This window comes from Colletotrichum destructivum, chromosome 4 (genome assembly GCF_034447905.1).
Source record: "Colletotrichum destructivum chromosome 4, complete sequence".
Taxonomy (NCBI): Eukaryota; Fungi; Ascomycota; class Sordariomycetes; order Glomerellales; family Glomerellaceae; genus Colletotrichum; species Colletotrichum destructivum.
The window spans coordinates 1,011,903-1,036,617 of record NC_085899.1 but is presented as its reverse complement, the minus strand read 5'-3'; the positions used below and the strand labels follow the sequence as shown (position 1 = coordinate 1,036,617).

At 55.1% G+C, this 24,715-nt stretch overlaps 10 protein-coding genes across 10 annotated transcripts; 5 read left to right on the top strand and 5 right to left on the bottom strand.

Moving 5' to 3' along the window:
• Positions 1 to 302: 302 nt before the first annotated feature.
• CDEST_06225 (uncharacterized protein) lies at positions 303 to 549 on the top strand (the record flags this gene model as incomplete). Its single annotated transcript, XM_062922384.1, has 2 exons — positions 303 to 445; positions 497 to 549. The coding sequence occupies 2 exons, from the start codon at positions 303 to 305 to the stop codon at positions 516 to 518; spliced, it is 165 nt and encodes a 54-aa protein (XP_062778435.1). The 3' UTR covers positions 519 to 549.
• Positions 550 to 689: 140 nt separating this feature from the next.
• On the top strand, positions 690 to 1,981 carry CDEST_06224 (Putative thiazole biosynthetic enzyme Thi4 family, FAD/NAD(P)-binding domain superfamily). Its single transcript, XM_062922383.1, has 2 exons — positions 690 to 1,675; positions 1,748 to 1,981. The coding sequence occupies exons 1-2, from the start codon at positions 691 to 693 to the stop codon at positions 1,840 to 1,842; spliced, it is 1,080 nt and encodes a 359-aa protein (XP_062778434.1). The 5' UTR covers position 690; the 3' UTR covers positions 1,843 to 1,981.
• Positions 1,982 to 3,463: 1,482 nt separating this feature from the next.
• CDEST_06223 (Putative DnaJ subfamily C, member 28 domain-containing protein) lies at positions 3,464 to 5,231 on the bottom strand. The gene has a single exon (XM_062922382.1). It carries the CDS (start codon positions 5,135 to 5,137, stop codon positions 3,608 to 3,610), a length of 1,530 nt encoding a protein of 509 aa, XP_062778433.1. The 5' UTR covers positions 5,138 to 5,231; the 3' UTR covers positions 3,464 to 3,607.
• A 294-nt stretch (positions 5,232 to 5,525) lies between these two features.
• Positions 5,526 to 6,706, bottom strand: CDEST_06222 (Putative short-chain dehydrogenase/reductase SDR, NAD(P)-binding domain superfamily). The gene is made up of 2 exons (XM_062922381.1): positions 6,352 to 6,706; positions 5,526 to 6,287 (listed from the first exon to the last, which is right to left on the bottom strand). The coding sequence occupies exons 1-2, from the start codon at positions 6,547 to 6,549 to the stop codon at positions 5,679 to 5,681; spliced, it is 807 nt and encodes a 268-aa protein (XP_062778432.1). The 5' UTR covers positions 6,550 to 6,706; the 3' UTR covers positions 5,526 to 5,678.
• Positions 6,707 to 7,987: 1,281 nt separating this feature from the next.
• On the top strand, positions 7,988 to 8,794 carry CDEST_06221 (Putative protein kinase; the record flags this gene model as incomplete). The annotated part of the gene is made up of 1 exon (XM_062922380.1): positions 7,988 to 8,794. One exon carries the CDS (start codon positions 7,988 to 7,990, stop codon positions 8,792 to 8,794), a length of 807 nt encoding a protein of 268 aa, XP_062778431.1.
• An 836-nt stretch (positions 8,795 to 9,630) lies between these two features.
• Positions 9,631 to 10,431, bottom strand: CDEST_06220 (Putative protein kinase-like domain superfamily; the record flags this gene model as incomplete). Its single annotated transcript, XM_062922379.1, has 2 exons — positions 9,631 to 10,184; positions 10,221 to 10,431. The coding sequence occupies 2 exons, from the start codon at positions 10,429 to 10,431 to the stop codon at positions 9,631 to 9,633; spliced, it is 765 nt and encodes a 254-aa protein (XP_062778430.1).
• A 1,173-nt stretch (positions 10,432 to 11,604) lies between these two features.
• On the bottom strand, positions 11,605 to 12,838 carry CDEST_06219 (Putative Thioesterase domain, HotDog domain superfamily). The gene has a single exon (XM_062922378.1). The coding sequence runs from the start codon at positions 12,588 to 12,590 to the stop codon at positions 12,015 to 12,017; it is 576 nt and encodes a 191-aa protein (XP_062778429.1). The 5' UTR covers positions 12,591 to 12,838; the 3' UTR covers positions 11,605 to 12,014.
• Positions 12,839 to 13,963: 1,125 nt separating this feature from the next.
• On the bottom strand, positions 13,964 to 16,486 carry CDEST_06218 (Putative ANL domain-containing protein). The gene is made up of 2 exons (XM_062922377.1): positions 15,926 to 16,486; positions 13,964 to 15,862 (listed from the first exon to the last, which is right to left on the bottom strand). Exons 1-2 carry the CDS (start codon positions 16,173 to 16,175, stop codon positions 14,799 to 14,801), a joined length of 1,314 nt encoding a protein of 437 aa, XP_062778428.1. The 5' UTR covers positions 16,176 to 16,486; the 3' UTR covers positions 13,964 to 14,798.
• Positions 16,487 to 18,303: 1,817 nt separating this feature from the next.
• On the top strand, positions 18,304 to 20,417 carry CDEST_06217 (Putative fatty acid desaturase domain-containing protein). The gene is made up of 4 exons (XM_062922376.1): positions 18,304 to 18,780; positions 18,881 to 19,673; positions 19,816 to 19,984; positions 20,067 to 20,417. Exons 1-4 carry the CDS (start codon positions 18,730 to 18,732, stop codon positions 20,239 to 20,241), a joined length of 1,188 nt encoding a protein of 395 aa, XP_062778427.1. The 5' UTR covers positions 18,304 to 18,729; the 3' UTR covers positions 20,242 to 20,417.
• A 785-nt stretch (positions 20,418 to 21,202) lies between these two features.
• Positions 21,203 to 23,535, top strand: CDEST_06216 (Putative cytochrome P450). Its single transcript, XM_062922375.1, has 6 exons — positions 21,203 to 21,690; positions 21,761 to 21,970; positions 22,037 to 22,169; positions 22,237 to 22,859; positions 22,938 to 22,991; positions 23,079 to 23,535. Exons 1-6 carry the CDS (start codon positions 21,338 to 21,340, stop codon positions 23,230 to 23,232), a joined length of 1,527 nt encoding a protein of 508 aa, XP_062778426.1. The 5' UTR covers positions 21,203 to 21,337; the 3' UTR covers positions 23,233 to 23,535.
• The last annotated feature ends 1,180 nt before the right edge of the window (positions 23,536 to 24,715 follow it).

The following is a 24,715-nucleotide window of genomic DNA, read 5'->3' as shown; positions in this document are numbered from 1 at the left end:
ACGGGGAGTACACGGCGCGGGGCAAGTCTGATCCCGGCCGGCCAGGGAGACGGGTGACATCGGCTTTCGGGGGCGACTCCGCGGAGGACGGTTCCAGCCTTGTGCGTGTGTACCTGTAATCATGTACATATTCTCGCGCTATTGGACCTTCCCCTCCTCACCCCCTCCGCGGCGGTTTTGGGCTTGTGGTTGCATAACGACGTGGTCGATCCCGCACCCAATGGGCAGCCGAGAAGCGGCGACGAGAGTCGAGATCGCCCGAGGATCACGTCTCTTGTGTCTTGTCTACCCCGCAGGCGATAATGGAAGGTTTGCGTGGCCTCTTGCCCTTATCAAATGGCTATTTAAGGCGGCGAGGAGACAGCTTACCATTGATTTTGGTCGAGGCTGTTCTTCATCGACACACGTTACAAACACCAAATTCCCATCATATATACATAAAACAGTAGGCCCTGACTCTGTATGATTTGACGTATACAGACTGACCACCCAACAGGAGGCTTCAAATCGAGCCATAGACAACTCTTCAGAGTATGTGACACTCTTGAGCAAATGCATGAGCCGGTGCCCACCTGAGGCTGTCGTCCGCTGCCACCTCTCCATCTCCATGGTGACCCAGCGTTCGACGCCGATGGTGGGCTGAGATTATACGGCCTTGAACTTGATCTGGGTAATACCAGCGAAAGGATCATGCAACCTAACACAAGCAGACATTTACATACACACGCGCGCGCACACGCACACGTACACGCACCTTTTCAAGAAGGAAACGAAACCCTTGAAAAAAAGTACAACGACGCAATGGCTCCCCCTACCGCCATCTCCCCCGTCAGTGACTATGCCGTGCCCTACACCGCCGGCAAGACCACCAAGCCGGCGCCGGAGCGCGTCGTCGCCACAAAGGTCGACGATCTCCTCGGCAAGTGGGAGACCTTCACCTTCGCCCCGATCCGCGAGAGCCAGGTGTCGCGCGCCATGACACGCCGCTACTTCGCCGACCTCGACACGTACGCCGAGTCGGACGTCGTCATCGTCGGTGCCGGCTCGTGCGGCCTCAGCACGGCGTACGTGCTCGCCAAGACGCGCCCCGACCTCAAGATCGCCATCGTCGAGGCCGGTGTCGCCCCGGGAGGCGGCGCTTGGCTCGGCGGTCAGCTCTTCTCGGCCATGGTCATGCGCAAGCCGGCCGACGTGTTCCTCGACGAGGTCGGCGTCCCCTACGAGGACGAGGGCGACTTCGTCGTTGTCAAGCACGCGGCGCTCTTCACGTCGACCGTCATGAGCCGGGTGCTGCAGTTCCCCAACGTCAAGCTCTTCAACGCGACAACGGTCGAGGACCTCATCACGCGCAAGAACGCGGACGGCACGCTGCGGGTGGCGGGCGTCGTGACCAACTGGACGCTCGTGTCGATGCACCACGACGACCAGTCGTGCATGGACCCCAACACCATCAACGCGCCGCTCGTCATCTCGACGACGGGCCACGACGGCCCGTTCGGCGCCTTCTGCGTCAAACGCCTCGTGAGCATGAAGCAGATCGAGCAGCTGGGCGGCATGCGCGGCCTGGACATGCAGGCCGCCGAGGACGCCATCGTCAAGGGCACGAGGGAGATTGTCCCGGGTCTGATCGTCGGCGGCATGGAGCTGTCCGAGGTCGACGGCGCCAACCGCATGGGTACGTTTTGACAGGAGTCCCTTGAAGAAGTGGTGGGACGGGGTAAAAATGATACTGACGTTTTCTTCATAGGTCCCACCTTTGGTGCCATGGCCCTTTCCGGAGTCAAGGCTGCCGAGGAGGCGTTGGCGATCATCGACGCCCGCAAGAAGGAGAACGAGCTCTAGACGCCGGCCCGAGTGGTTTCGTCTTGAATGTTATGTCGCTTAAGGGTCTGTCCCGTAACGTTATGGATATATACGTGTGTTTGAAGGGCACGTCGCTCATTAAAGGTAGGTTTTTGTTTTTTGTTTTTGTTCACGGTTTGATGTGACAACAAGATTGGATCACTTTGTCAAAAGGGTGGGAGTGTAGTGTAGGGTCAGATAGTACAAGAATGTCTGAATACAATCACTCGTTTAGGACGTTGCTCGTTCAAGGTCTCAAGAGTTGGTGGTGTGGTGATGATGTGGAGAGTGAAATGCATCGAGGATGTTCCAAGGTCGGGCCATGCCAGAATGTCGTCTGTTGTATGCCAAAGAGAGTGTACACACCTCAGACCTGAAGATGATGATCGGAGTATCATGACAAGACCTGTGGTCTAAACTGTGACCGTGCTGCTGGTCTGACATTGTCTTTCTTTGGCAACCATTCAACAGATAAGACGGGCATCCCCTGTGCCCTATGCCTACGCGTCTATTCGAGCAAGGCTCGTTCTGTTCTACAATATACAATAACCATAACAGCATTTTGAATCATTACCATCATCGGCCCGAGGAGGCAGCTTGTTCGCAAAACGCACAGTACCATAGGACTCGTGAAGCCTACCCACCCGAGACAGCTTCAACCGTCAAAGGTGGTGCCGGATCATCTACTCTCATGGCTACCTTTTTGAGTCAAAGGGACCGTGCTCGTGTTGGGACTTGGAATGGCACAGCTTGGAATACCTGGATAGGAAGATGCCGTCAAGTAAATACCTACTTAGGACGGTCTTATCCCCCCCCCCCCCCCCCCCCGTCATTTCGGACTCTCGCAACCACGGCAAAACGTCCGAGAACGAAGGGGAATGCAACGGAAGACATCGCAATGTGCACGTCCCTCCTCGCCGGCTTCATTGTGTCCTTCCGATTCCGGGGATCCTCGAAAAAGCGTCGTCAGCAATACAAGCGGCCGGCCGGTGGCATCAGAAGCCCCCGGCAGGCGTCGTCTCCGCGAACTGCGGCCAAGAAGTCGCGAACGTTGAAGCGCCACTGCTGAGATGCGTGCATCGTGCCCTCACCGCCGCACTTATTGCCGCATGGGCGATAAGTCGGACTGCGTACCGGAAAGCTAGGGTCCCTCAAGCACGAATGTCTCTCTTGTCTCACAGTCGCGTCACCTCATAACTTAACTGGTGGCCTCAAGCCTCTCGGGTATGGGACTAGGGCTTCCTTGTGGGTGCCTGCTACGACTATGGCTCTGTACGGCGGAGAGTGAATGCATGCACGGTTGCCATCGGCCTCGAAAAGAGAACCCCCTTGCTTTGGCTCACTTGAGGGTGAACAAATACGGCCTCGCAGTGATCCAGGGTTGTTCAACCATCGGCAGCGATGCTGTATGATGGGCTGGGGGCTGCTTAGTCTTAGGTGTCATTGTCGTAGACTGAAGGATGCGTTGTACGACCCAAGTGCCGTCTTCGCATTCATGACGTCGCAATGGTTTGTGAAGCAACCAGTCGTGGGTGAGCAACTCGGGTCAAGGGCTCCGGCTGATAACACAACCAATCATTGTGAAACTCGAGCGATATCACGCGAGCAGCAGTATTCGGACGGTGAATCTATCCATAATCTCCTCGACCACCCTCGAGTGATTGAATATTGTGACATTGTACATTCTTCTGCTGAACTGTGCATTGAGTTACTTGGCAGTCTCTAGCCGGCTTATTCTTCTGCACATGTCAAAAAACCGCCCCCTTTAGCTCCAAAGATCCCTCCACATCTCCTTGAAACCGTAATGAGGAGCCCTCGAGTCGTAGACCTTGGCAGCCGTCGCACTCTCCCCCGCAAAGCGGTCAAAGACCGTCCGGGAGCCCGCCGGCCCCGCCGAGTCGAACATGGACTTGGCTGGTCTCGTCGCCCTCTCCCGGATGGTCTCGGCCACGAGCGGCGCGACGTCGGCGTAGCACGCGGCGAGCTCGCGCTCGAGGGAGAAATACGGCTTCTTGGCGAGCTCCGGGGCCATGAGGTTGTACGACCGCGTCATGCTGTTGAGATTCTCCACGGCCAACATCAGGTACGAGCGTTCCGTCGCCAGCCAGTCCGAGTCGCGGAAGGGCTGCACCGGCGGCCTCGTGGTCTCCGACGTGGTGGCTTCCGCTGCTTGCTGTCTCGTCGTCGTCGCCGCCGTCGCGGGATTTTCGGCTGCACCGGCGGTGGGCACCTTGCGCGGGTTGTGCCTCTCCTCTGCTCGGGCATAGTCCTCGGCTAGCCGCATCTGCTCCTCCAAGCTGCCGCCCCTCGACGAGATCATCCTCGCCACGTGCCTCCTCCAGTCGTTCCGCATCCTCGCCCTGAACGACTCGGCGGTTTTTGCCACCTCTTGCTGCTTCTCGATCCACGGGGGAACGATCTCCTGCCTCTTGATCATGTTGTTCATGATGTACTCTGTCGTGTCGATGAAGGGGTTGTTCGCCCTCATGTCCCGCTCGACCCCCTTGCCTCGGGGGATGTTCCTGAACTGGCCACGGGCGATGGCGTCCTCGATTCTCGAGTTGGCCAACGACTCGAGCCCGGAGATGGAATTCGGAACCGCTCGAGCGGCCTCTCCGAACCTGTCGCGGAACTCCTGCCTCATCTCCTCGCGTTCCTTTTCGCTCAGTCCGTTTGCCCCCTTCAATCCCAGGTCGGTGTACGTGGAGGCCTTTTCGCGGGCATTCGCTGCCCGCTGGCTAGGGTGCATCTTGGACGGTTTTCGTGGCCGCAGATCAACGGCCGGTATCTGGAACTTGCCGCGCATCTCGGGCTTGAGCGGTTTCCTCGCATCATCGAGCATCCGCAGGACGGTATCCGACTGCGACTCCTCGCCCGTCCAGGGCTGTGCCGTGGCCATGGACCTTGTTCCCTCACCGGCTGCGCTCGGCATGGAAGCTTCAGCGAACGCAGATGCGTACTTGGACCGGAACTCTGCCGTCTGGACCTTATCGAGCAGCCTGTTCCTCAGCTCTTCAGAGAAGCCAGCGTTTTCCACCGCTCGGCGACCGGCACGGCCGCCCGTCAACAGGGCTTCTTCGGTAGCCTCTTCCAACCTGCGATACATGGCGCCCTTCTCTTTCTGCGATTCGTCCTTGTTCTGGCTGGACGGCGGAGCTTCGGCGGACTCGGCAGCTTCGGACGATCGGTCGGAGGAGTAGAGTCGAGGGGTAGGGTGAAGTCGGGTATCGATGCGCCCGCTCGATCGCAGGCAGCGGCCGCAGACGAAGGGTAGTGGTGCAAGCTTAGTCGCCATACTTGAGATGCCAGCCTTCCGTCGATGTTGGCGAGATGAACATGGCTGGTGAAGGACAAGGTTTGTCGCGAACGGCGCGACGAACTTGGTGATGTCAACGAAGGGAAGAAAGTGGCAATTGTCGGATTTAAGCACAGACCAACTGCCGGAATGGAGAGTAGTCCCATTTATTTCGCCGATGTTCCGACTCGGTCCGATGCCGGTGACCCACAGTTACGTCTGGGAAACAGCACTCGAGCCGGCGCCATGCCGGGGATCTATCGTCAGTGTCCAATAGGACTCGGGATAGTAAAAAGTCTCAAAGTGGGGGGGTTTTTGTTTTTTTGTGTGAAATAAAATGAACTAGGATTTATCACTCCAGCCGGAGAAGACATTCGCGGACAAGTTTGAATGCGCAGCAGTGAAGCAGAATGCATGCTCAACATCTTACACAGTCATTACAAATTATTCTCACCATTTGCAGCAGAATGAACGGTACATGAAATTAACGCCATCGGGTTTCGAATCTTCAATTCTCTGGGCATGCCCCCAACTCGGCGTATCATGCCGTAAAATCGACCAAGACCCTGTCCATCTCAGCATTGAAAGAGACGAAATACTCCTGTCTCGCATTTTCAAAAGCATCAAACATGGGCTTCGCTGTCCCCACGGGGATCTGCTCCTCGCCGTCTATCCACCTCCGGTAGACCTCGTCAACAAATTCGCCTACCGGCATGCCGATTGCGTGTCCGTTCTTCAAATCGGGCTGATTCTTCGCGTCGTGCAGCTCCGTCTGCACCGCCGGGGGGTAGACCTCGACGACTCTGACACCCGAGGATGCATCCCTCAGCTGGGCCCTTAGCGCGAGAATGAAGCCGTGCATGGCCGCCTTGGAGCCGCTGTAGTTGGGGCAGCGCTTCATCGGCGTGAGGCCGAGCTGGGACGTCGTGTACAGCAGAGCCGTCTGCTTGCCCTGCTTTGAGAGGTGGGGGAGGAAGGCCTTGGTGAGGTGGACGTGCGAGAGGTAGTTCACCAACAGCTCGTCGTGGATGATGTCCAAGTCTACCGTCTCGGCCTTGGTGAAGTTGACACCGCGCTGTACGCCGGCATTAAGAAAGACGCAGTCGATCTCGGGGTGAGCCTTGAGAGTGGATGCGGCAAATTCCGGGATCTTCAAGCATGGCTTGTTAGCGTTTGGCCAGGTCCGGACCTATCCGCGGAAGAACGACGCCTACCGATTCAAGCCTCAGAATGTCGACGACCGCTGCGGCCGCCTTGTCTGCGCCGTGTTTGTCAACAAACTTGTCGAGGTTCTCCTTTCGTCTCCCGGCCGCGATGACGAATGTGCCGTTCTCGACTAGTTTGTCGGCTAATGCTGCTCCGATTCCAGAAGTCGCTCCGACAAGCAATACCTTTTTGTATGGCAAGGACATGGTGAATGGCTAAAATTGGAGGAGCCTCGTGTGATCTTTGTTGAATGTTCTGGACGATTTGTAGGGCAGAAAACTTGAAAGAGCAAGAATGCCAAACAGCACATCGTCTCTTGATGTCCAAGTAGTTGCCCGCTCTTATATGCAATCATACTCTGTTTCACATACGCCGTAAATCTTGGCCTATTCTCCTGCAATTTGTAAGCTCCATCACGATTTATCAGCTTAAGAGGGCCTTGGGAGCAGGACAATCGACTAGAAATCTCTCGAGCATCCGCATGTGGCGGTCCACATCTCCAAAGTGCCAGATTTCATCCAATGACGGCTTCCAGAAATAGAGCTCGCATCACCCCCACATCGCATAGTGTAAGATGTCCAAGCCCACCGTCTCAGCCTGAGTGGATTCCAGGACTTCCACGCCGGCGTCGAGGGAGACGCTATTGGCGTTAGGTTCGAACTTCGAGTACAGACGCTGGTAGCATGGTACTATATAGCGCATACTGATAAATAAGCAACAAGAACGACTGCTTTTGAAACACAGATTAAGTTCTTGGAGTTGAGCACTCTAGCTAGGCCTTATGACTGTGGTTCTAACGTCCATACTTGCTTGGAAATATGTTGAATTTACCTAGCAGGCTGTTACTAAGCTTGTTTTATCCCCTCTCGGAGTTATAGGTTAGGCAGTCTTGTTTTGCTATCTCAGAGTCTACTAGAACTACTTTTTACCCTTCCTGTATAATAAAGTTGTGTCTGTTAGCAGAGCCAATCTTGATGCCGAAATCGAGACACAGCAGCATTTTCACACCCTGATCCCACGCAAAGAATCCAAGCCTCGTCTTCTGCGTGTTAATGACTGTTTCTTAACGGACGGGAACGTTGCGATCAGCAATCCTGTCAGTGACGTGAAGCACACGCCAGTAGGAACCAAGCGTATGCGCAAAGCGGCTCCCCTCGACCAGCGACTCTGCCTTCCTTGACGGTATCTCCATTTGAGCAAGCAGCCCTACGGCGACGCTCGTCACGGTTCACCAGCCGGATACGCGGCCCTTGAGCGGATCGTTGAGCCCAGTCCGACGCAAAGAAATAGCTGACTGATCATGAGCGGGGGCGCCAGTCCGTAAGCCTGCTCACAACAGGCTTGTCGGCTGTAACCCCAAACGCCGGCGCGGCGCATAGAAGTAAGTTGAGGTGACGACGGGTGGCACACCAGGCGCCTTATCAGCACTTGCGAACAAGTGATCTTGCCAACTACAGGTTGCTTGCACTACGTCTTGTCTTGGGTCCGTGACTGGACGAATCAGCGTCAAAACCAGGGAGGGGTTGGGACGCCATCCCTCATATCACTTCTCGTCGCACAAGGCTGTCATATTTTGCCTGCTTTCCTAACCGAAATGCAGTCTGCTCCGAATCTCTTGCACGTCTGCTCTGTTGCTTCTCCATCATGCTAGAAGACGACGAGGACGTGATAATCTGTCGGCATTACTGCCCCTCTGGAGTGAAGAGGGTTCTTGCTTCGGGAGGCAGTGCGTTCATTGGAGAAGTCAACGATTCCACTATCTTGAAGTATCCACTCTCGCCAAACGGCGACATGAGTCGACTTGAGGTGGAGAAACAGCTCCTCGAAGCCGTCGGGCACCACGATCGAATCATCAAGCTCAAGGGCTCCTCAGCCGTGGGCCTCTACCTAGAGCGCGCCGTGAAGGGAAACATATATCAGTATCTTGTCGAATCGACAAACCCCTCCCCACCTACGATACGCCAACGGCTGTCGTGGTGTCGTGAGGCTACCGAGGCGGTTGTTCACGTTCACTCGAGAAACATTATCCATTGCGATATTCAGCCCACGAACCTGCTGCTTGACGACGATCTCCATATCAAGCTGTCGAACTTCCAAGGGAAGCTGCTTTCGCTCGACAAGAAGGTCTTGCTTGACGGGGGTAGCAGTGAGCCCACCCGATTCTCACGCCCTCGGGACGACATCGACAATGCAGACATCCACATAGATCTCTTTGCACTCGGGTGTACAATCTACTTCATCATCATGGGCAACGCTGTGTACCCCGACATCAAAGACGGAGAGGAAGGATGGCACGAGGCGGTCCGGGCCCGGTTTGCAAAGCAGCAATTTCCCGACGACATGCCTGTATGCGCAGACCTGGCCTGGAAGTGCTGGCTAGGCAAATACGACTCGGCGAAGGAGCTGTTATCAGATATGATGCTGGTGGAAGCTGCTCATGCTGAGCCGTAGTCAGATCACTTAGACGTTCATCACATCTTCATGCAAGAGCATCTCAAATAGACAATCAAAGCGCTGCTATTGAATGCTTTGAAAACAGAAGCGCCCCAAACACACTCCTGTAACCATTTAATCGAGTTTTGTATTTGCAAATTCCTGACCGTCCTGCGCGGCCCTGACCTTCACACACTGCGCGTTCACTTTAGATACTGCTCAGACTCGTTGCTGCTAATAACAAACAGATGCTTCACGTTGTTAGCGTAACAGTGCCTAAGTAAGTTAAAGTCATGAGGTGTGCAGAAGGACAAGAAGCGTATGCTCTATAGACTGGAGATATGGGGCGAGTGAGGGTCTCTTATTCCCCCCTAGACGTTTAAAGACCTCTTGGACTAAAGGTTCAGACTGGAGGAGTTTGCTCACTATATCCGCCACTATAAACAAGGACTCTTAGACTTTTTAGCAGTGATTTGTTGATAATAGAACTTCAACAAGTTCAGTTATTGTCCTATGAAATATCAAGGTACAGCAGGCACATGGCCAAGATGTCTTGATGGCACCATTGTTCCACCCCGCGCCGTCACCTCAGCTGCTAACAAAGGTGAATATATCGACGTGCCGATATATAGGGCCTCGATAGTGTTCGTCATGGCAGACTAGGAGGAACCTAGTCGGTAAAGTTCCTACTCGTAACATTGTAGTATCTAATAATTTGTACGAAAATAGCTGACAAGAACAAAACTTCAACTACACTAAATTACCTGGAGTTAGTCTAAGCGGAAACGCTTGGAAAATTGTTCACAGTCTTGAATAGTAGTTCTTAGTCTATTCTATTTAGTTACAAGTAGGTTCTATTCACCTTGCAAGCTATTACTAAGCTCGTTCATTTCTTCCATGAGTTCCAGGGGCAAGCAGTCTCGTTTCGCTGTCTCAAAATCTATTACAACCACGTCATGCCCCTCCCGTACGAGAAAATTGTGTCTGTTGACATCGCCAAGCTTGATGCCGAGATCGTGCAACCGGCTCAGGGCCTTATTGCAGGCGTCGATGTCTCCTGGCCCCGCGGACCACGCGTCATCTAGCCATTCGGCGACGAAGCCGATCACGCGCCCGCTTTTGCCCTCGGGGAGATGACCCAAGAACCTGGGGCCGACGCCGCTGTCACTGAGCCACTGGTAGGCGGCCGTTTCTGCCTCGGCGTACGGAATTTCCCACGGCCATACGGCGAGTTTGACGAGGACGGGCTTCCCTCCTTCTACTCGGGGGTGCGTCGAGAGATGGACTCGCTGCTTCAATCGGTCTAGTCGTGTGAAATCCAGCTCGTTGAGGATCATGGGGTGCCAAACATGCTTCACGCCGGAGAACTGTACTCTCTCGGTCCTGTCGAAGGTAGCCTCCCCGGTCTCTGGGTCCCTGGTTGCATGACCACTGTTCTAATTACCGGTGGGGAACGGTGGAAAGAGCTCACTAAGGAGGACGAGTTCGAATGTGCGGTCGTCTTCATGTCCGGCAAAGGTGCCCGGCGCTGTGGATACGTACTTGACGTGCTGTCCGTCAACAAGAAACCGGTAGTCGCTGTCGTCGGTGTTGTCTTCGTCGATGAGACATGCGAGAAGCCTGACATTGGCATTCTTTTTCTCAGGGGCGACCATCGCAGAGAATCTATGCTGAGACAATGATAGATGATTACTAGAGTGGTAAACGAGGAGCTTCGCATGCAAATGATGGCTACGCGGCCAGGGCCTGCGGCTCGTGAGAAGGCGTGGTCGGCCCAGAGCTGTCAAGTGTTGAATGTGCGCCGAGCTGTATGATGAGATTCAGGGAGCACAGGAGTACGGTACAAGAAGATATCAAAGGAGGACGGCAATGCAGTACGGCCCGTGTGAGTATTCGTGATGTCAAGTGGGCTACGGGGACCAGGCCTGCATCATGCATCCTCTGCCCCCGGGAGAAATGTCTTGCAGCCAATAAGGTAAGCCACTGTACCGCCCAATCTAAAAATACATAGGCCAGCCTGCCTTGAAGTGCGTTGCTGGTGAAAAAACTTGGTCTTCCACACAGGGGCCCTTGAGCCGGTCGGGTAGGGAGGATGGATAAGTAAGCGTTCAAGCGAGTTCCATGTGTGGATTTCCCATCACGGCATGCTTCGAGATCAAGTTGCTTCATGGTTGTCTTGTTGTCTGGTTGATGATGATGATGAAGCCGTCTGGAAGCGAGCTGTTGGTTGTTGGTGGGCGGAAGCATATCTGAGATCTGCCTCGGCGCCCTCTCGCTGGTCGCATTAAACAGTATACGTGTAAATACGCTGAAAGGGTAATGAAAAGCCCCGAGGTATGTAAGTTGTGATGGAGGACTCACACTAACGTCAAGAACACCTCAAGTCTGTTTGTCTCAGGTATATACCCCATTGGCTGCTTGGTTGCATGGTCCGTTGCACAAACGATCTTTGGTTCGGCTCCCAATTGTCCCTCTGTCTCGGGATCCTGATCCCTCTACCCCATCGCGCCGAATTGGAATAGTTGTACGAAAAGACTGCAGGCTCAAGGCTTTCTTTGTTACTCCAATGGAAAGCTGAGATGATCCTCAACAATCCGCAGTTTGAGATGTCCGAGTTTTCGTTCGGGCACCCAACATGTGTTGGTTGCGGTAGTCCGCCTGCTTACTTTTGATAGCGCGCGTAGAATATCCGGTTTACTCGAACGCAGCCCATGGGACATTGTCAGGTCCAAGAGATGGACTGGGCCGCGGGTGTGAAGGTTCTGGGTATCGAGATGTCAGCCTTGATGAAATCAACAATACGAATAGTGCCAAGAGACAAGTCCTTCACGTTGTAAATTGGCCACAAATTGCCCAAGGAGATGAGATCGGAGAACCTCCAGCTTGACATTGAATAGACGGCCATCTAGTCTAGCGTTTCGATCCCAGGAATTCCCCCCTCAACACAATACTGCAGTTTCTCATGTTCGTCCAATGCTGCGCTTAAAGCCTTATGGTTAGGGTTCACTTGCCCCATCTTGCCGTCAATTGTCGATTCTGAGCAGAACCATACGTCTCCCTAAAGTCCCTACAAACTCAGGATGATGAAGTCGAACCAGTTCGATTTCCCGTCCAAATGATGACTTATACAATGAAAAATGTGCTTAGGAAAAAAAATGTTTACTTTAAGAAATACAAGCCTTTGCAATCCTCTTGGCACACTCATCTCGTAGCGAGTAAATTGTATCGGGGAAACATCTCATAGCTTGCTCTCGACCGAAATGTACAACACCTCCGCCTTCGCCAGAAGCTCGCCATGCTCGTCCTCCATCCGCGCAACGACAAAGTGTTTCCGGCCGTCCACCCTGGCAATCCGCGACCTCACGAGCACCGTCCCCGGCGCCGGAACGGGTTTGTGGAAGGACGTGTTCAAGTAGCCGGTCCGGAAGCCCTTGTTCGGCTCGGCCCCCGCCGGTCTCTGCGCGACGATGTGTAAGCCGGTGACCTCGTCCAGGACCAAAGCGACGACGCCGCCGTGCGCCATCTCGGGGAAGCCCATCACGCCATGGTTGAAGGTGACGAGCGAGCACAGCTCGTCGACCTTCCAGTCGGGGGCCTGGGGACGCGGGTGCAGGACCAGCCAGGCGGCGATGGTGTCCGGGGTGTTGAGGGTGCCGCCCACGTGTTGGTTCTCTCTTGTCGGGAGGACGGTCCTGTTCGGGGACACCTGGACGACGTGGGAGGGGGAGTCGAACCCTGCGAGGATTCTGGCGCACCACGGGATGGCTGCGAGGTGCTTGTACTCGGGGTGTGACTTGACACCGTCGACAGACATGGTAGGTGGTTTGATAGCTCGTCGACAAAGGTGTCAAAATAAGAGAGTTTGATAAGCAAGTCGTCGGTTGGCGATAGGTGAGGGAGGGATTGACAACCTCGGGTTCGTGCTGTGGGTTCTAGAACAACACCCGAGGCACCGAGAAATGCGAATGTGCAGGGGTTGGTTGGCAACCCGCCCTAGGCTCTTTTTCCGATTTGGTAAAAGACCTGCCTATCTAGGAACATGCTAGGTACAGAGCATACGATGCAGGTAGGATACGCATTTAGACTTTGAGCATCGTATGCAGGCTGCTATGCCATATGTCAAGTGTTCCATGCCGAGTTCAGACGACACGACACGTCAAGGTCTCAATCTGCTTTTGCCCAGACATCATGAAAGCTGCTGGCGTGAGACTGGAACGACGCGGCGTGTCTTTTCATGACAGACCAGTACCTCTTTCAAGCTGCGCCACATGCGAGCAAGGGGTCCGGCTCCTGATCGATGAACTTTTACGGAGTAATGAGTAATCGTTTATTTGCAATTCAAAGACCCCTCCCACAAGAAGAGAGAGAGAGAAACTCTCTCTCCTTACCGGCTTGATTCTTCCCCGAGGCTCTGTAGAGCTTTTGCTTTTCCGTTGGAATGCCCCTCTCATGCTCGTCGATGCCACGCTGGGTCGCCGAGAATTTCCTCGTTTTCGTCGTCAAAGGTCTTTTTGACTCAAGTCCCTACAGATCTGCTCCGCCATGGTTACCCTCCTCTGGGAAGCCCATGCCGCCGTGCATCTGCTGCGACGCCCGGACGACCTGCTCGACGATCTGCCCCTCATTGGATCTTGGCCATTGCGATGCTGCTCGCGAGTTCTTTAGTCTACCAGCCCGTGGGCCCTGACGTGGTCGAAGATCACTTCCAGCTAGACACAGTGGCCCTCGACCTTGCCAGCGAGAGTTGCCAGCTTGTGTCGGTTGACCCGGCGCGACGCCAGGGGCTTCCCCGAACGTCGCCCAGCCGTGGGCGCGCTTACAGCGCCTCGACGAGTGCAGAGGCGGGCCATTTCGTCCATCAGAACCACCTTACGGAAGACGCAAGACGTCGAGCTCGTCAAAGGGCACGCCCGCAACGGTCTTTGGCTCGCTGGGTCGGTGCTCTTGGAGAACATCAAGGAAGGCCAACCTGGGCTTTGAGAAGGCCAGTATTGCCGACAGAAGGGCCGCGCCCGCCGCCTATCACTCCTGGATGTGGGGGTGCAGGCCTGAACCTCTGATGAGAGTCATTGTAGTAGGAGCATTCGGGCGTCTGGAACTAACCCGGTTTGGCCCACCTAGTTAGTGCCAGTTGTGAGATGACAATGCAGCCAGCAACCGGGCGATGCTGCCTTTTGCCTTGCGTAAGGTGCCAGGGTGGACCGGCGGCGGAATCTTGGCGGAGGTATCGGATACGTTGCGACTCTGAGACATCTCGAGTTGTCTTCTCTGAGGCGCAATCGTGTGGGGGTTTCTTCTGGATAAGGGAGATCCGTTATGAGAGAGGGAGGGGTTGCTGGATGGCTACGAGTTTTTGTTCGCTAGGGTCAGACCGTTCTTAGAACGTCTTGGTTACACTTTCTGGTGAATACCTCGGAGACGCCTGAAGCGCGGAGAAGCCTGACAGCAGCACAGGAGGTGCCACGGTGTAAACTTCGTCGTTGCAGGAGCATCCCATGTGAAGCCTTGTATCAGATGCTGTGTGTTCCATGCGGCGTGTTCGCAAGGTGGTAGGCGGCGTTCACGCGAGTCAAGAAACTCTCCCTTCGGCTCATATCGCGGGTTTCGTTTTCCGTGCTGTCTGTGCTAGCAAAGACATCTGCAGAGAGAGAGAGAGACAAGAGGGGCAAACTTCCTAACTGGTAGCCCCGCAAGACAACTCGCGGGGGTGATGACAAAGTCCGAGAATTCCGATCGAGTGGTCCCAATGGAGGACGATTGCCGGAGCGTAATTAATTTAGGAAAGAAAGCTTGTTTTTTTATTCTTTATTTATTTTTATTTTATTTTACAGATGACAGAGATCACACGCTGTTCGGTTGACAGGGCCCGCCAGCACGACATGACTCACGCTGCCTGAGACGATAGAGGATGCTGATCACGCTACATGCTACTCTACATGGGGAGTTACCATCACTGAGAGATTTTGCGTGGCTATCCAGAGGAGACAAGGGCCCAAACCTTAAGGTACCGGCAAAGCCAAGGTTACACCGTCGTCGACCTGAGATCCAGCACCTCGACAATCTTGCCGGTCCTCGGGTTGACGGCCAGCTCCTGCATACTCAGGAACCTGACCTGCAGCGGGTTGATGAGGTTCTTCTCGACGTGCTCCCTGAACATCGGCCGCACCGTGCCCAGCTCCTCCTTCAGCTCCGCCTGCAGCCGGGCCTCCTCCTCGGCGGCCGGCGTATAGGCGATGTTCACCGTCAGGAGGTCCTTCCTGTCCTCCCTCGTGACGACGGCCTGCAGCCTGCCCACGGGCCGGTCGCCGAGGACCGTCGACACGACCTTCCTGAGGTGCACGAAGTCGATCGAGACGGGCCCGAGACGGATGGCCGTGCGGTCCCTGTCGAGGACTCGGAAGAGGCCCAGGGACGGGTCGACCCAGGCGGCCCGGTCGCCGGAGGGGTAACGGACGATGGGCATCAGCCGGCGCTCGACGTTGGTCACGACCAGGCTGCCCTCCTCGCCCGGCACGTTCGTGACCTCGCCATCCTCGTTGATGATCTCCACGATGATGTTGGGGTCGTTGACCTGGTGCAGCCGGGGGTCGCCGGTGTAGTGTTCTGCGGCCGGCGGCAGGCCGATGACCCCGCTGTCCATCGACCCGTACACCAGGGACCTGATGGTCGCGTTCGGGAAGGCGGCCTTGAGCAGACCGGCCTGGTCGTCGTAGAAGGCCTCCCCGGAGAACAGCAGCAGGCGCACGTACGGGTGCGTCTTCCCGGCGCCGAGGATGCGCTCGGATATCTGCGACATGGTCGTGACCGTGCCGAGGATGACCGTGGCCTCGAACTCGACGATCTGCCTCTCCATCGACTCGACACTCACATGCCCGGCCACGGGGAGCTGGATGGCGCCGCTCGGGAGGTGGTAGACGGAGAGGATGTGCAGCAAGAAGCTCCCGTAGAGGTCGCCCGCGTAGAAGAGGTTGGCGACCATGTCTCCCTCGCCAACCCCGCAGCGGGCTAAAGACTCGGCAAGTTGGACAGAGATGCTGTGGAATTCCTTCTGGCTGTAGAACGACACCTTGGGGTGGGCGGTTGTTCCTGGATGCGGGGTGGGGGTTGCGTTAGTCGAGTTGTTGCGAGTTCGGTTTCACCATCACTCACCGCCCGTCTTGAACACGATGCCGTCCTTCTGTTTCGAGGTTATCACTTTGCTGTTGAGGCAAGTGTTTGCTTCCCAAAACGACTCGTGGTCAACAACAGGCAGATCCCTCAAGGAGACGACGGGTTGGTCTTTTTCGGCCCAGCAGGCCTTCCATGACTTGGCATAGTACGGGGAGTTGAGCCTCACGAACTCGAGCAAATCTGACAAGCTCGGGGAGCTGGTTCCGTTCTGCTGCTTCTGAATAGCCATTTTGTGGTGGATGATAGAGACTAAGGATTGTCATGTAATTCTTGGCCCCGTCACAACGTCAATCTCAACCGCGGGATTCCCAAGAGCTAAATAGTAAACTGCGGTCCATGTGACAGAGGGCGAGCACATCAAAAAAGGTTTCCTCCCTACCTAGATATCAGACGGCCAACAACAGCCGACTATGCAAGTCGTGACCACGTATTAACTTCCACCCACTGACCATCTCCATGATGCCCGCCGTTAAGCTCGCAAGCCGCGGGGTCGGCCTGGGACATGGAGGATGGGCATACTTTGCGCAGGGGTTGTCAGGGAAGTTGTGATGGCTTGCTTGATAGATCAACTCAGGCGCGCGGGTTGCAATGAAGGCAAGAGAAAGGTCAAGCGTTAGAAAAAAAAAGGGTTTCCGACCTACCAGGGCGGGAGGAGGAAGGGTTGTTCCCAGCAGTTCGAGTCTTTGGTTACAACCCACAGGCTCTCCTCATTTCTAGAACCCACATCGAAGGCCGTTTAAGCTTTACGGCGACGTTGGGCCAGCAACAGCAACAGCAACAGCAACAGGAACGCGAGGGAACGAACGGAATCTGGCTAGGACGTGCGCCAAAGCTGCCGCCAACCTTACCCTTGCCTCCCCTCCCCCTCCCTCCCAGGCACGGAACACGCCATGACAGGCGGTGGCTGATGGTGTCAGCATCATCACTCGGTGGTCGACTCATGTTACTTGTGTTACTCGTGTCGGAGTCTGCGCACATGTCAATGACTTGTGTGTGTGTGTGTGTGTGTGTGTTTTCGCTGACCGCCTTCCCCCTTTTCCATCCACATCCCGCCCCCTCCGTCTCTCTTCCCGTAAAGCCCCGAGTGGAACGCGACGCCGCTGCTTTCGCACGGTCCCTCGTTTTGAACAGTTGGGGGCGCAGTTGGGGGGCGCCCGGCTTTGGATCTCTGAGCAAGGGTTGGGAGAGCAAAGCTGGAGAGGGTTCCGAGAGCCTCTGGCCAATGAGGATTGTCGGAATGGGCACTCTAGTCAACGGAAAGGTTGGTTTTCAGGGTCTTGGAGAAAGAAGAGGGCCACACGGGTTAAACGAGGTTCAAGCTCAAACACACAAGGGTGGGTATCATTTCCGGGTCCCGTATCAAGAGAGCAAGAGAGGAGAGCAAGGGGGCGGGCAAAGAAAAGGAAAAAAGTGTTGGGGTTGAGGAGGACCCTTTCCTGTGGAGATTCCAAGCCTTGTCTGTTATCCGCACGTGGATCCGGACCCTTGGAACTCTTCAACAGCTAGGCCGCATTGCGTTTAGTTTTCGTTTAAGCGACGAAAGCCTCTTCTGGGACATCCTGGGGACCTTGGAACTCTCGCCGCAAAGACAGATGCGCGTTTCCTCAACATTAGGCTCCTGATCTGATAATACCCACCACCCGAGATTGCAGCCGGCTGCCTCTTATGAGTGTGTGTGTGTGTGTGTGTGTGTGTGTGTGTGTGTGCGAATGAGTGAGTGAGTGACAGACACAAAACCGTGTATGTGTGTGTGCGTGTTATGCGGTATGCGTTCTGGACGAGGTCTGAGGACACGGAGAGATGGAGATAATTCTTCAGCAAATCAATCACATTTGCGGCGCAAAAAAAGAAAAGAACACCTTTATGTGGCCGTCATCATCGAGTCATGGAACACGCCTGCGGAAGACTCCGAGCCCGGGAGGCTCTCTTGAGTCTGTCGTTTGCTTTGGGCCAAGCCGCAAGGTTAGACCCAGTGGCGAGTCACGTCTCGCAAAATGCCAAACACACCTCTCGCCCTCTCTTTCTCTCTCTCTCACTCCAAGTCTTACTCTCACTCTCGCTCTTCACCCATGGGCCATCATGCAACAGCCGTAAAATTTTCTGCCGCTTTGCGCACCAATGTGCCAATGTGCCAAACGCCTGGACAAAAATTGCATGTGTGGGCAAGGCAAAGCGAGGCAGAGCAAGGCAAGGTAAGGTAAGGCAAGGCAAGCGTACGATTAAGTCCAGTCTGGATTGGACCCCTATTTCCCAGGATCGTCCTCACCGGATGCTCGCTGGCCCACACTTTTCATGCTGGTGCTGCTAAAAATGAGGACAAGGAGACACGTCGTCTCTCACTCTCATTCTCAATCTCACTCGCTTTCTGCTCTTGTTGGCGGTCTGCTGCCCGTGTGTCCCCTTGGCTTAATCTTTGCCCGTGTGAGATCTGAACCTTTTTTTCTTCTTCCCTCTCTGGCCCCCCCCTCCGTTGTTACCCTTTCTACTCCCCCCCCTAACCTCGGGCAAAGTGAGAAAATTTCACCTTTTTCTCCGTTCCCTCTCCTCAGCTTTCCTTCTCTTCCTGGTTCCATCACTTCCCTCACATCTCCATCATAATCCCCCGTGCCGGCCACTTGAAGGAGATTTCGATCTCACCTTTCGTTCATCTCATATACTTTGAGAGAGCAACAACAAGTGAGAGAGAGTGTGTGTGAGAGCGTGGAAACTTCACCTCACCACCATCACTGGCCAACCAACAAAAACAAAAACTAACACAAACCGCGAGAAAGCCACGCATAACAATGGCGACCCGTCAACGTACCTCGACCACCACGGTGGTCGAGAAGCCCCAGGTCAGTCCGGAAATCGGCTCCCAGTAGCCGCGTTACATACAGCCTACCCCCCCATCCGTGATAAGAGGAAAAATTATGGAAATACTAACAAAGCTTCCAGAAGAGCAATGAGCCCGTCTTCCCTGACATCCAGACCATCAGGGACGCCATCCCGGCTCACTGCTTCGAGCCCTCGCTCGTGACGTCCTTCTACTATGTCTTCCGCGACCTCACCATGGTCGCCGGCCTCGTCTGGGCCGCCCTCACCTACATCCCCGCCATCCAGGACCCCATCTTCCGCGCCACCGCCTGGATGGCCTACGGCTTCGTCCAGGGCCTCGTCTGCACCGGCGTCTGGATTCTCGGCCACGAGTGCGGCCACGGCGCCTTCTCCAAGAACACAAAGATCAACGACTGCGTCGGCTGGGTCCTCCACTCGTTCCTCATGGTCCCCTACTTCTCCTGGAAGTTCTCCCACCACCGCCATCACCGCTTCACCGGCCACATGCAAAAGGACATGGCCTTCGTCCCCGCCACCCAGCCCAAGCCCTCCCGCAAGCCCCTGTTCGGCAGCATCGACCTCCACGAGCTCTTCGAGGACGCCCCCGTCACCCAGCTCATCAACCTCATCACCCACCAGCTCTTTGGCTGGCAGGCCTACCTCTTCTTCAATGCCACCGCCGGCAAGGGTAGCCTGCAGCGCGAGGTCAACGGCCTGGGTCGCTGGCTGGGCGTCAGCCACTTCGGCCCCACCAGTGCCGTCTTCCGCCCCAATGAGGCCATCTTCATCGCCATCTCGGATATTGGTCTGGCCATCACCTTCTCCGCTCTGTACAAGGCTGCCCAGGTCCTTGACGTCTCCACCGTCATGCTCCTCTACGCCGTTCCGTACTTCTGGGTCCACCACTGGCTCGGTATGCATTACCCCCCCCCCCTCCCTCTTCTTTCTCCTCCTCCTTCTCCATCCCCTCACTTGTGATCCTTGAACAGCTGCTGTTCAAGTTTCACGTGCTTCAAGTCTCATCACATTTGCTAACCAAGTCCCCGCCCCCTCAGTTGCCATCACCTACCTGCATCACAACCACCCCGAGGTCCCTCACTACAACGAGGAAGGCTGGACCTTTGTCAAGGGTGCCCTTGCCACCGTCGACCGTGAGTTTGGCTTCATTGGCAAGCACCTGTTCCACGGCATCATTGAGAAGCACGTCGTCCACCACCTCTTCCCGTAAGCTCCATCCATCCACCCTCGCGCTTCTCATACCGAGGCCTGCCCCTGCTCCGAACAGCCCTCCTAACAAAACACACAGCCGCATTCCTTTCTACAAGGCCGATGAGGCGACTGAGTCCATCAAGCCTCTCCTCGGCGACCTCTACCACCGTGACGACCGTAGCTTCATGGGCCAGCTCTGGTCCGTCTTTGGCTCCCTCAAGTATGTCGAGCAGGACCCCAACTGCAAGGGTGCTATGAGATGGGCCAAATAGACATGGGTTGGCATAGCTCTACGGTCTAAAGTTGCATCTTGTCTTCCTGGACGGGATAGGCAGAAAAAGAGAGAAGTGAGAGTCATAGAAATAGACTTTTTTTTTTTTATAGACTCTAGAACAGATTTTCAGAGTTTTGATAGAGCGGAGCGCGCGCGCGGAGTTGCGGAGAGTATGATAGACAAGAAATTATAGATCCATTTTTGGGCACCGTCCGAGACTGAGAACTTGGCCGAAACCGAGACTTGTCTGTTAAGGTGAACACTGTTCGCAAAGTGTGCCGTCAGCGTCGCATCGCCACTGAACCTGATTTAAGCTTTTCTCCCTCTTCAACTTGACAAGCGACCCGCCGTGCCATTCCATGTTACGGGGGGCACGTCCCAGTGATGTTACTTTCTAAAACGGGTAACTCAGGTTGCCCAGTTTAGCTGTTCCCTCCAGAGACTACAGAGAGGTTTGCGGGCTGGTTCACATCTGAGTAAGGTTTCATGCTTAGGCCGTTCGGCTCTGCCATCCCTTCTTGTATCGCCTTGGTCGAGGGAGGGGGCCTGTTGCCGTACGTTACATGATCAAGGATGTATGGTACGAGCGCCGGCCGCCGAGTCCGCGTTCTGAACCTGCATCTCCCCCGGGAGGTCAAGGGCAGCTAGCAGTTCTCTATGGATGCCAACATGTTAACCAATTTAACAGAGTTCACACGGGTTGAAACAGCGCATCAAATTTCACAACGACTTCATACAGCTGTAATGCTCCCCCAACTGAGTCGTGTACTTCCTCCATGACGGCTTCCCGGCGCCAGACAGCCAAGACACCCGAGAACGGCTGTCTGGGGGTTGCTTGCAAAGCTATGCGAGCCTGTGCGAACTCCTTGAGAGAGCCCAGGGCAAGGAGAGTTGAGGACTCATCCCACAGGCGCTGAACTGTTATCACTCCGTCGGCAAGCGCGACAAATACAGAATGATGGCTGGCTGTATTCCGGTACAAGTAGGACGAGTCCCCTTCGTTCTCACTGTCAAATCAAGCCCTTCATCGCATCAGTTCGTCCTTCCTTTACACAGTCTCAACTCTGATACGGACCTATTCTTATCACTGCAAGATGATCTCGGGTTACCTGCTCGCTATTTACTTCTTGGTTGTTGCTTTTGCCGGGCTTCAACTCAAGCATAAAATCACGGCCTTGAAGTCTCCCCTAAGCAAGGTCCCAGGGCCTTGGTATGCCCCTCTCACGACACTGCACTTGCAATACCTTTTTTCCACCGGCACCATCTGGAAGCTGGTAGAAAGGAGCCATGCCAAGTACGGGTCGATCGTCCGCCTGGGCCCTCGCCAGGTCTGGATTTCTGACAAGGAGGCCATGAAGGAGATCTTGGTGAAGACGGACCTCCCCAAAGTGGCCATGTATGCCGAGATCTCTCGAGACAAGTTTAGCCCGGGCTTGTTCGGTGAAATGTAGGTTTCCTTTTTTTCTGCCCACAGCACGTTACGACGAAACCCTAACACGACACCCCCTTCTAAATAGTCGACCGGAACCGCACAAGCGCCTCAAGCGCTTCTTGTCTCCCGCCTTCACCGTCAACTACATCGACAACCTCGAGACTTTCTTCAAGACCACCGTCCGCGATGTGCTCAACAAGTACCAGACGCAGATCAACGAGGATCCCGTGTACTACGCGAAGGAGGGCATCGAGGTCGATCTGATGGACGACCTTCACAATGTTGCTCTGGACATGTGGGTTGCGCCGGACGTCACTTTTTCAACATGACGAAAAAACTCACTAACGATGTATTTAAACAGTATGGGAGAGAGTTCCTTCGGAAAGGGGTTTGGACAGACGAACCCAGACAGCATGATCGAGGACGGCGTGGACGAGAAAATCTGGAAGTCCATCCCCCGCTCCATCTTTGACGGTCTCAGCAAGCGTTACCAGGTGTGTCTCCAGCTCCCGAGATCCTCGGCTTTTGCATCCGCTCTTTTGCTAACTCTGGTAACAACAGACGGTGTACGTCAAGAAGTTCTTCCGGTCGTTCGGCATCGACATCAAATTCGACTGGCCGGCAGAGATGATCACGGCCATCGACGCCGTCGTGCAGCGCCGCAAACGCACCTCGGAGGTCGAGCGCCGCGACCTCCTCCAGCACCTCATCGAGGAGGGTAAGAAGCCCGACACCGGCACCACTATGTCGGCCCGCGACATCGTCGACCAGATGGCCGAAGTGCTCCTCGCCGGCTCCGAGACCACGTCCGGCACCATCGGCTGCCTCTTCCTCGAGCTCGCCCGCAACCCGGACGTCCGTGCCAAGCTCCTGGCCACGCTGCCCTCCAAAGGCTTCGCCGACGACATCGTGACGAGCAAGTCGGTCCGCAGCGAGGCCCAGTACGAGTACCTCGAGGCCTGCATCAAAGAGAACCTGCGCCTGCACCCGATCGCCTCGGAGATGGGCCGCCGGACAGGGAACCAATGGGTCAAGCTGTGCGGCTACGACCTGCCCCCCCACACCGTCGTGTCGGCCTCGTACCGCGACCTGCATCGCAACGAGAACTATTGGCCCCAGGCCGAGCGGTTCTGGCCCGAGAGATGGCTCTCTGAGGACAAGAGGGAGGGCGCCCCTGCCCCCGAGTAAGTTTTTTCTTCCCGTAGTGCCTTGCATGACACATTCCTTGTTTTGGGGGGTTTGGTTACTGACGAGTCGTGAAGCATGGACGCGTATTATCCCTTCTCCGGCGGCAAGCATTCTTGCATTGGTATCAAGTGAGTTTCCGTTGCCCAGCCCCAAAAACACATCAAACCATGCAATGTCACTTTTCATCCGTAGTCTCTAACGTGGGGGTTTTCTAGCTTCGCATGGGCTGAGATGAGAATGGTGGCCGCGAACCTGCTTCAGAGGTTCGACGTACTCGAGGTCCCTGGCCAGGAAATCGACTTCCGCCAGTACATCACGATGCAGTTCGCAACCGGGCATTGGAAGGTGATGCTGAGGCCAAGAAGCTGAACGGGCAAGACTGGGGCTCCCACCGGTCCGGGAGGGGGTTTTCTTTCACGTTCCGGATTTTGATTCTGCAGCATAGCCTCATCAGCATGGTTTAGGGACCGTTTCATTTTGTTTTCACGGCAAGAGACATTAGATTGTGAAGAGCGTTGCCCCATTTTCGAGATCACGCATTACAGGAGTAGGAGTTGGTGAACGTGGGAAACGAGACAACACATTGTGCCTACAGATTGAGTTTGGCGATTGATTGGTTCGAAAAAGCATATTTTAGATAGAAAAGAAACCTTCAACTAAGTGGTTCCTGCACGTACAATTACCCCAGGGCCCGGATGTGCCGACTACAGTGACTGCACGGATAACTCGTGTGAGAACAGAAGAATAGTAATCTGTTTGAGTTTTGCTTGCCGGCGGGCGACAATTGCCCAATCGATCAGTTTTCCGTACTTCCCACCAACTCTTTTGCCAGCAGCACCAACCGCTTGTAACTCACGTATATACATGGTAACAAGTCGTGAGGGCAAAATAAATTTTAGAAGTAAGGAGGGTGACGAGGACGATGAGGACGATGAGGACGATGAGGACGATGAGAGCGAAGGGGGCAAAGAGTGCGAATCGAGTCAAGGCGACAAAGTGGAAGTGAAGTTTGGCCCTCCCTATTGGTTACAAGAATGGGACACTGCCGCCCGGCTGACAATACTCATCTGTTTTGACTTTTTGGTACTAGTTGGCATGTATCCATCCCTGATATCTAATCTTGGCGAATGCGAGGGCTTCTTCAAGGTTTCCCGGCGGCTAATAGAGTTGCGAGGATACGCGTATGTGAACGTCGTCGTTCTCCGTCCAATGGACGACAACAATACGACAAATGGCACGCATACGCTCCCTGGTACGACCAAATGTCGAATTGGTCAGCCATCGGGGGGGGGAGGCGGCACAAGGCCCACTCGCAAGCGTGCTGTCCCTCGATCACGGGGCGATTCAGCGTCCGTATCATGCATGTGAAAAGCTTAACTCGGTCTCGCAAAGTGCCATCACTTTCCGAGGCCAGGTAACAGCCAGCCCACTGGTGACGTCCTTTCTCCGATGGATCCCTCAGAGCATGCCATCTATAGATATCCGTTGCAGTCCGGAGTACACATACCCCATACGGAAAAAGATGCGGACGACTCCAGTCAGCGTGCTACGATACAAGAGAAGAGGGGAAACTTTCTTCCAGCGTGATGCTCTCTCAAGGGGTACGCCGGTCTACGTTGCTTGGTCATGCCTTCGGCCTTTTGGGCCGACGGGATTGACTTGTCGTGGCGGAGATCCCGAGCGTGAAAACGACGCAACATAGGATTCCTGACCATCCCCAGTTCCTCTTTTTGGTCAATCATGGAAAGCCAGACGGGCAAGGGGGGGAACTCGCATGGAAAACCCGGGAGTCGGATGTCCTTCCGACAGGGGACTGTGTGGCTTGACGGTTTTAAGCCAGTACGAGAGAGCA

Coding starts and splice junctions, on each gene's coding strand:
- CDEST_06222 (XM_062922381.1), bottom strand. CDS start 6,549: ATGTCCTTGCCATACAAAAAGGTATTGCTTGTCGGAGCGACTTCTGGA. Junction 6,288..6,351: donor ACATTCTGAGGCTTGAATCG/GTAGGCGTCGTT, acceptor CCATGCTTGAAG/ATCCCGGAATTTGCCGCATC.
- CDEST_06224 (XM_062922383.1), top strand. CDS start 691: ATGCAACCTAACACAAGCAGACATTTACATACACACGCGCGCGCACAC. Junction 1,676..1,747: donor CGACGGCGCCAACCGCATGG/GTACGTTTTGAC, acceptor TTTTCTTCATAG/GTCCCACCTTTGGTGCCATG.
- CDEST_06218 (XM_062922377.1), bottom strand. CDS start 16,175: ATGGCTATTCAGAAGCAGCAGAACGGAACCAGCTCCCCGAGCTTGTCA. Junction 15,863..15,925: donor CATCGTGTTCAAGACGGGCG/GTGAGTGATGGT, acceptor CCCCGCATCCAG/GAACAACCGCCCACCCCAAG.
- CDEST_06219 (XM_062922378.1), bottom strand. CDS start 12,590: ATGTCTGTCGACGGTGTCAAGTCACACCCCGAGTACAAGCACCTCGCA.
- CDEST_06217 (XM_062922376.1), top strand. CDS start 18,730: ATGGCGACCCGTCAACGTACCTCGACCACCACGGTGGTCGAGAAGCCC. Junction 19,674..19,815: donor CTGGGTCCACCACTGGCTCG/GTATGCATTACC, acceptor CCGCCCCCTCAG/TTGCCATCACCTACCTGCAT. Junction 19,985..20,066: donor GTCGTCCACCACCTCTTCCC/GTAAGCTCCATC, acceptor CAAAACACACAG/CCGCATTCCTTTCTACAAGG.
- CDEST_06223 (XM_062922382.1), bottom strand. CDS start 5,137: ATGGCGACTAAGCTTGCACCACTACCCTTCGTCTGCGGCCGCTGCCTG.
- CDEST_06216 (XM_062922375.1), top strand. CDS start 21,338: ATGATCTCGGGTTACCTGCTCGCTATTTACTTCTTGGTTGTTGCTTTT. Junction 21,971..22,036: donor CACAATGTTGCTCTGGACAT/GTGGGTTGCGCC, acceptor GTATTTAAACAG/TATGGGAGAGAGTTCCTTCG. Junction 22,170..22,236: donor GTCTCAGCAAGCGTTACCAG/GTGTGTCTCCAG, acceptor TGGTAACAACAG/ACGGTGTACGTCAAGAAGTT.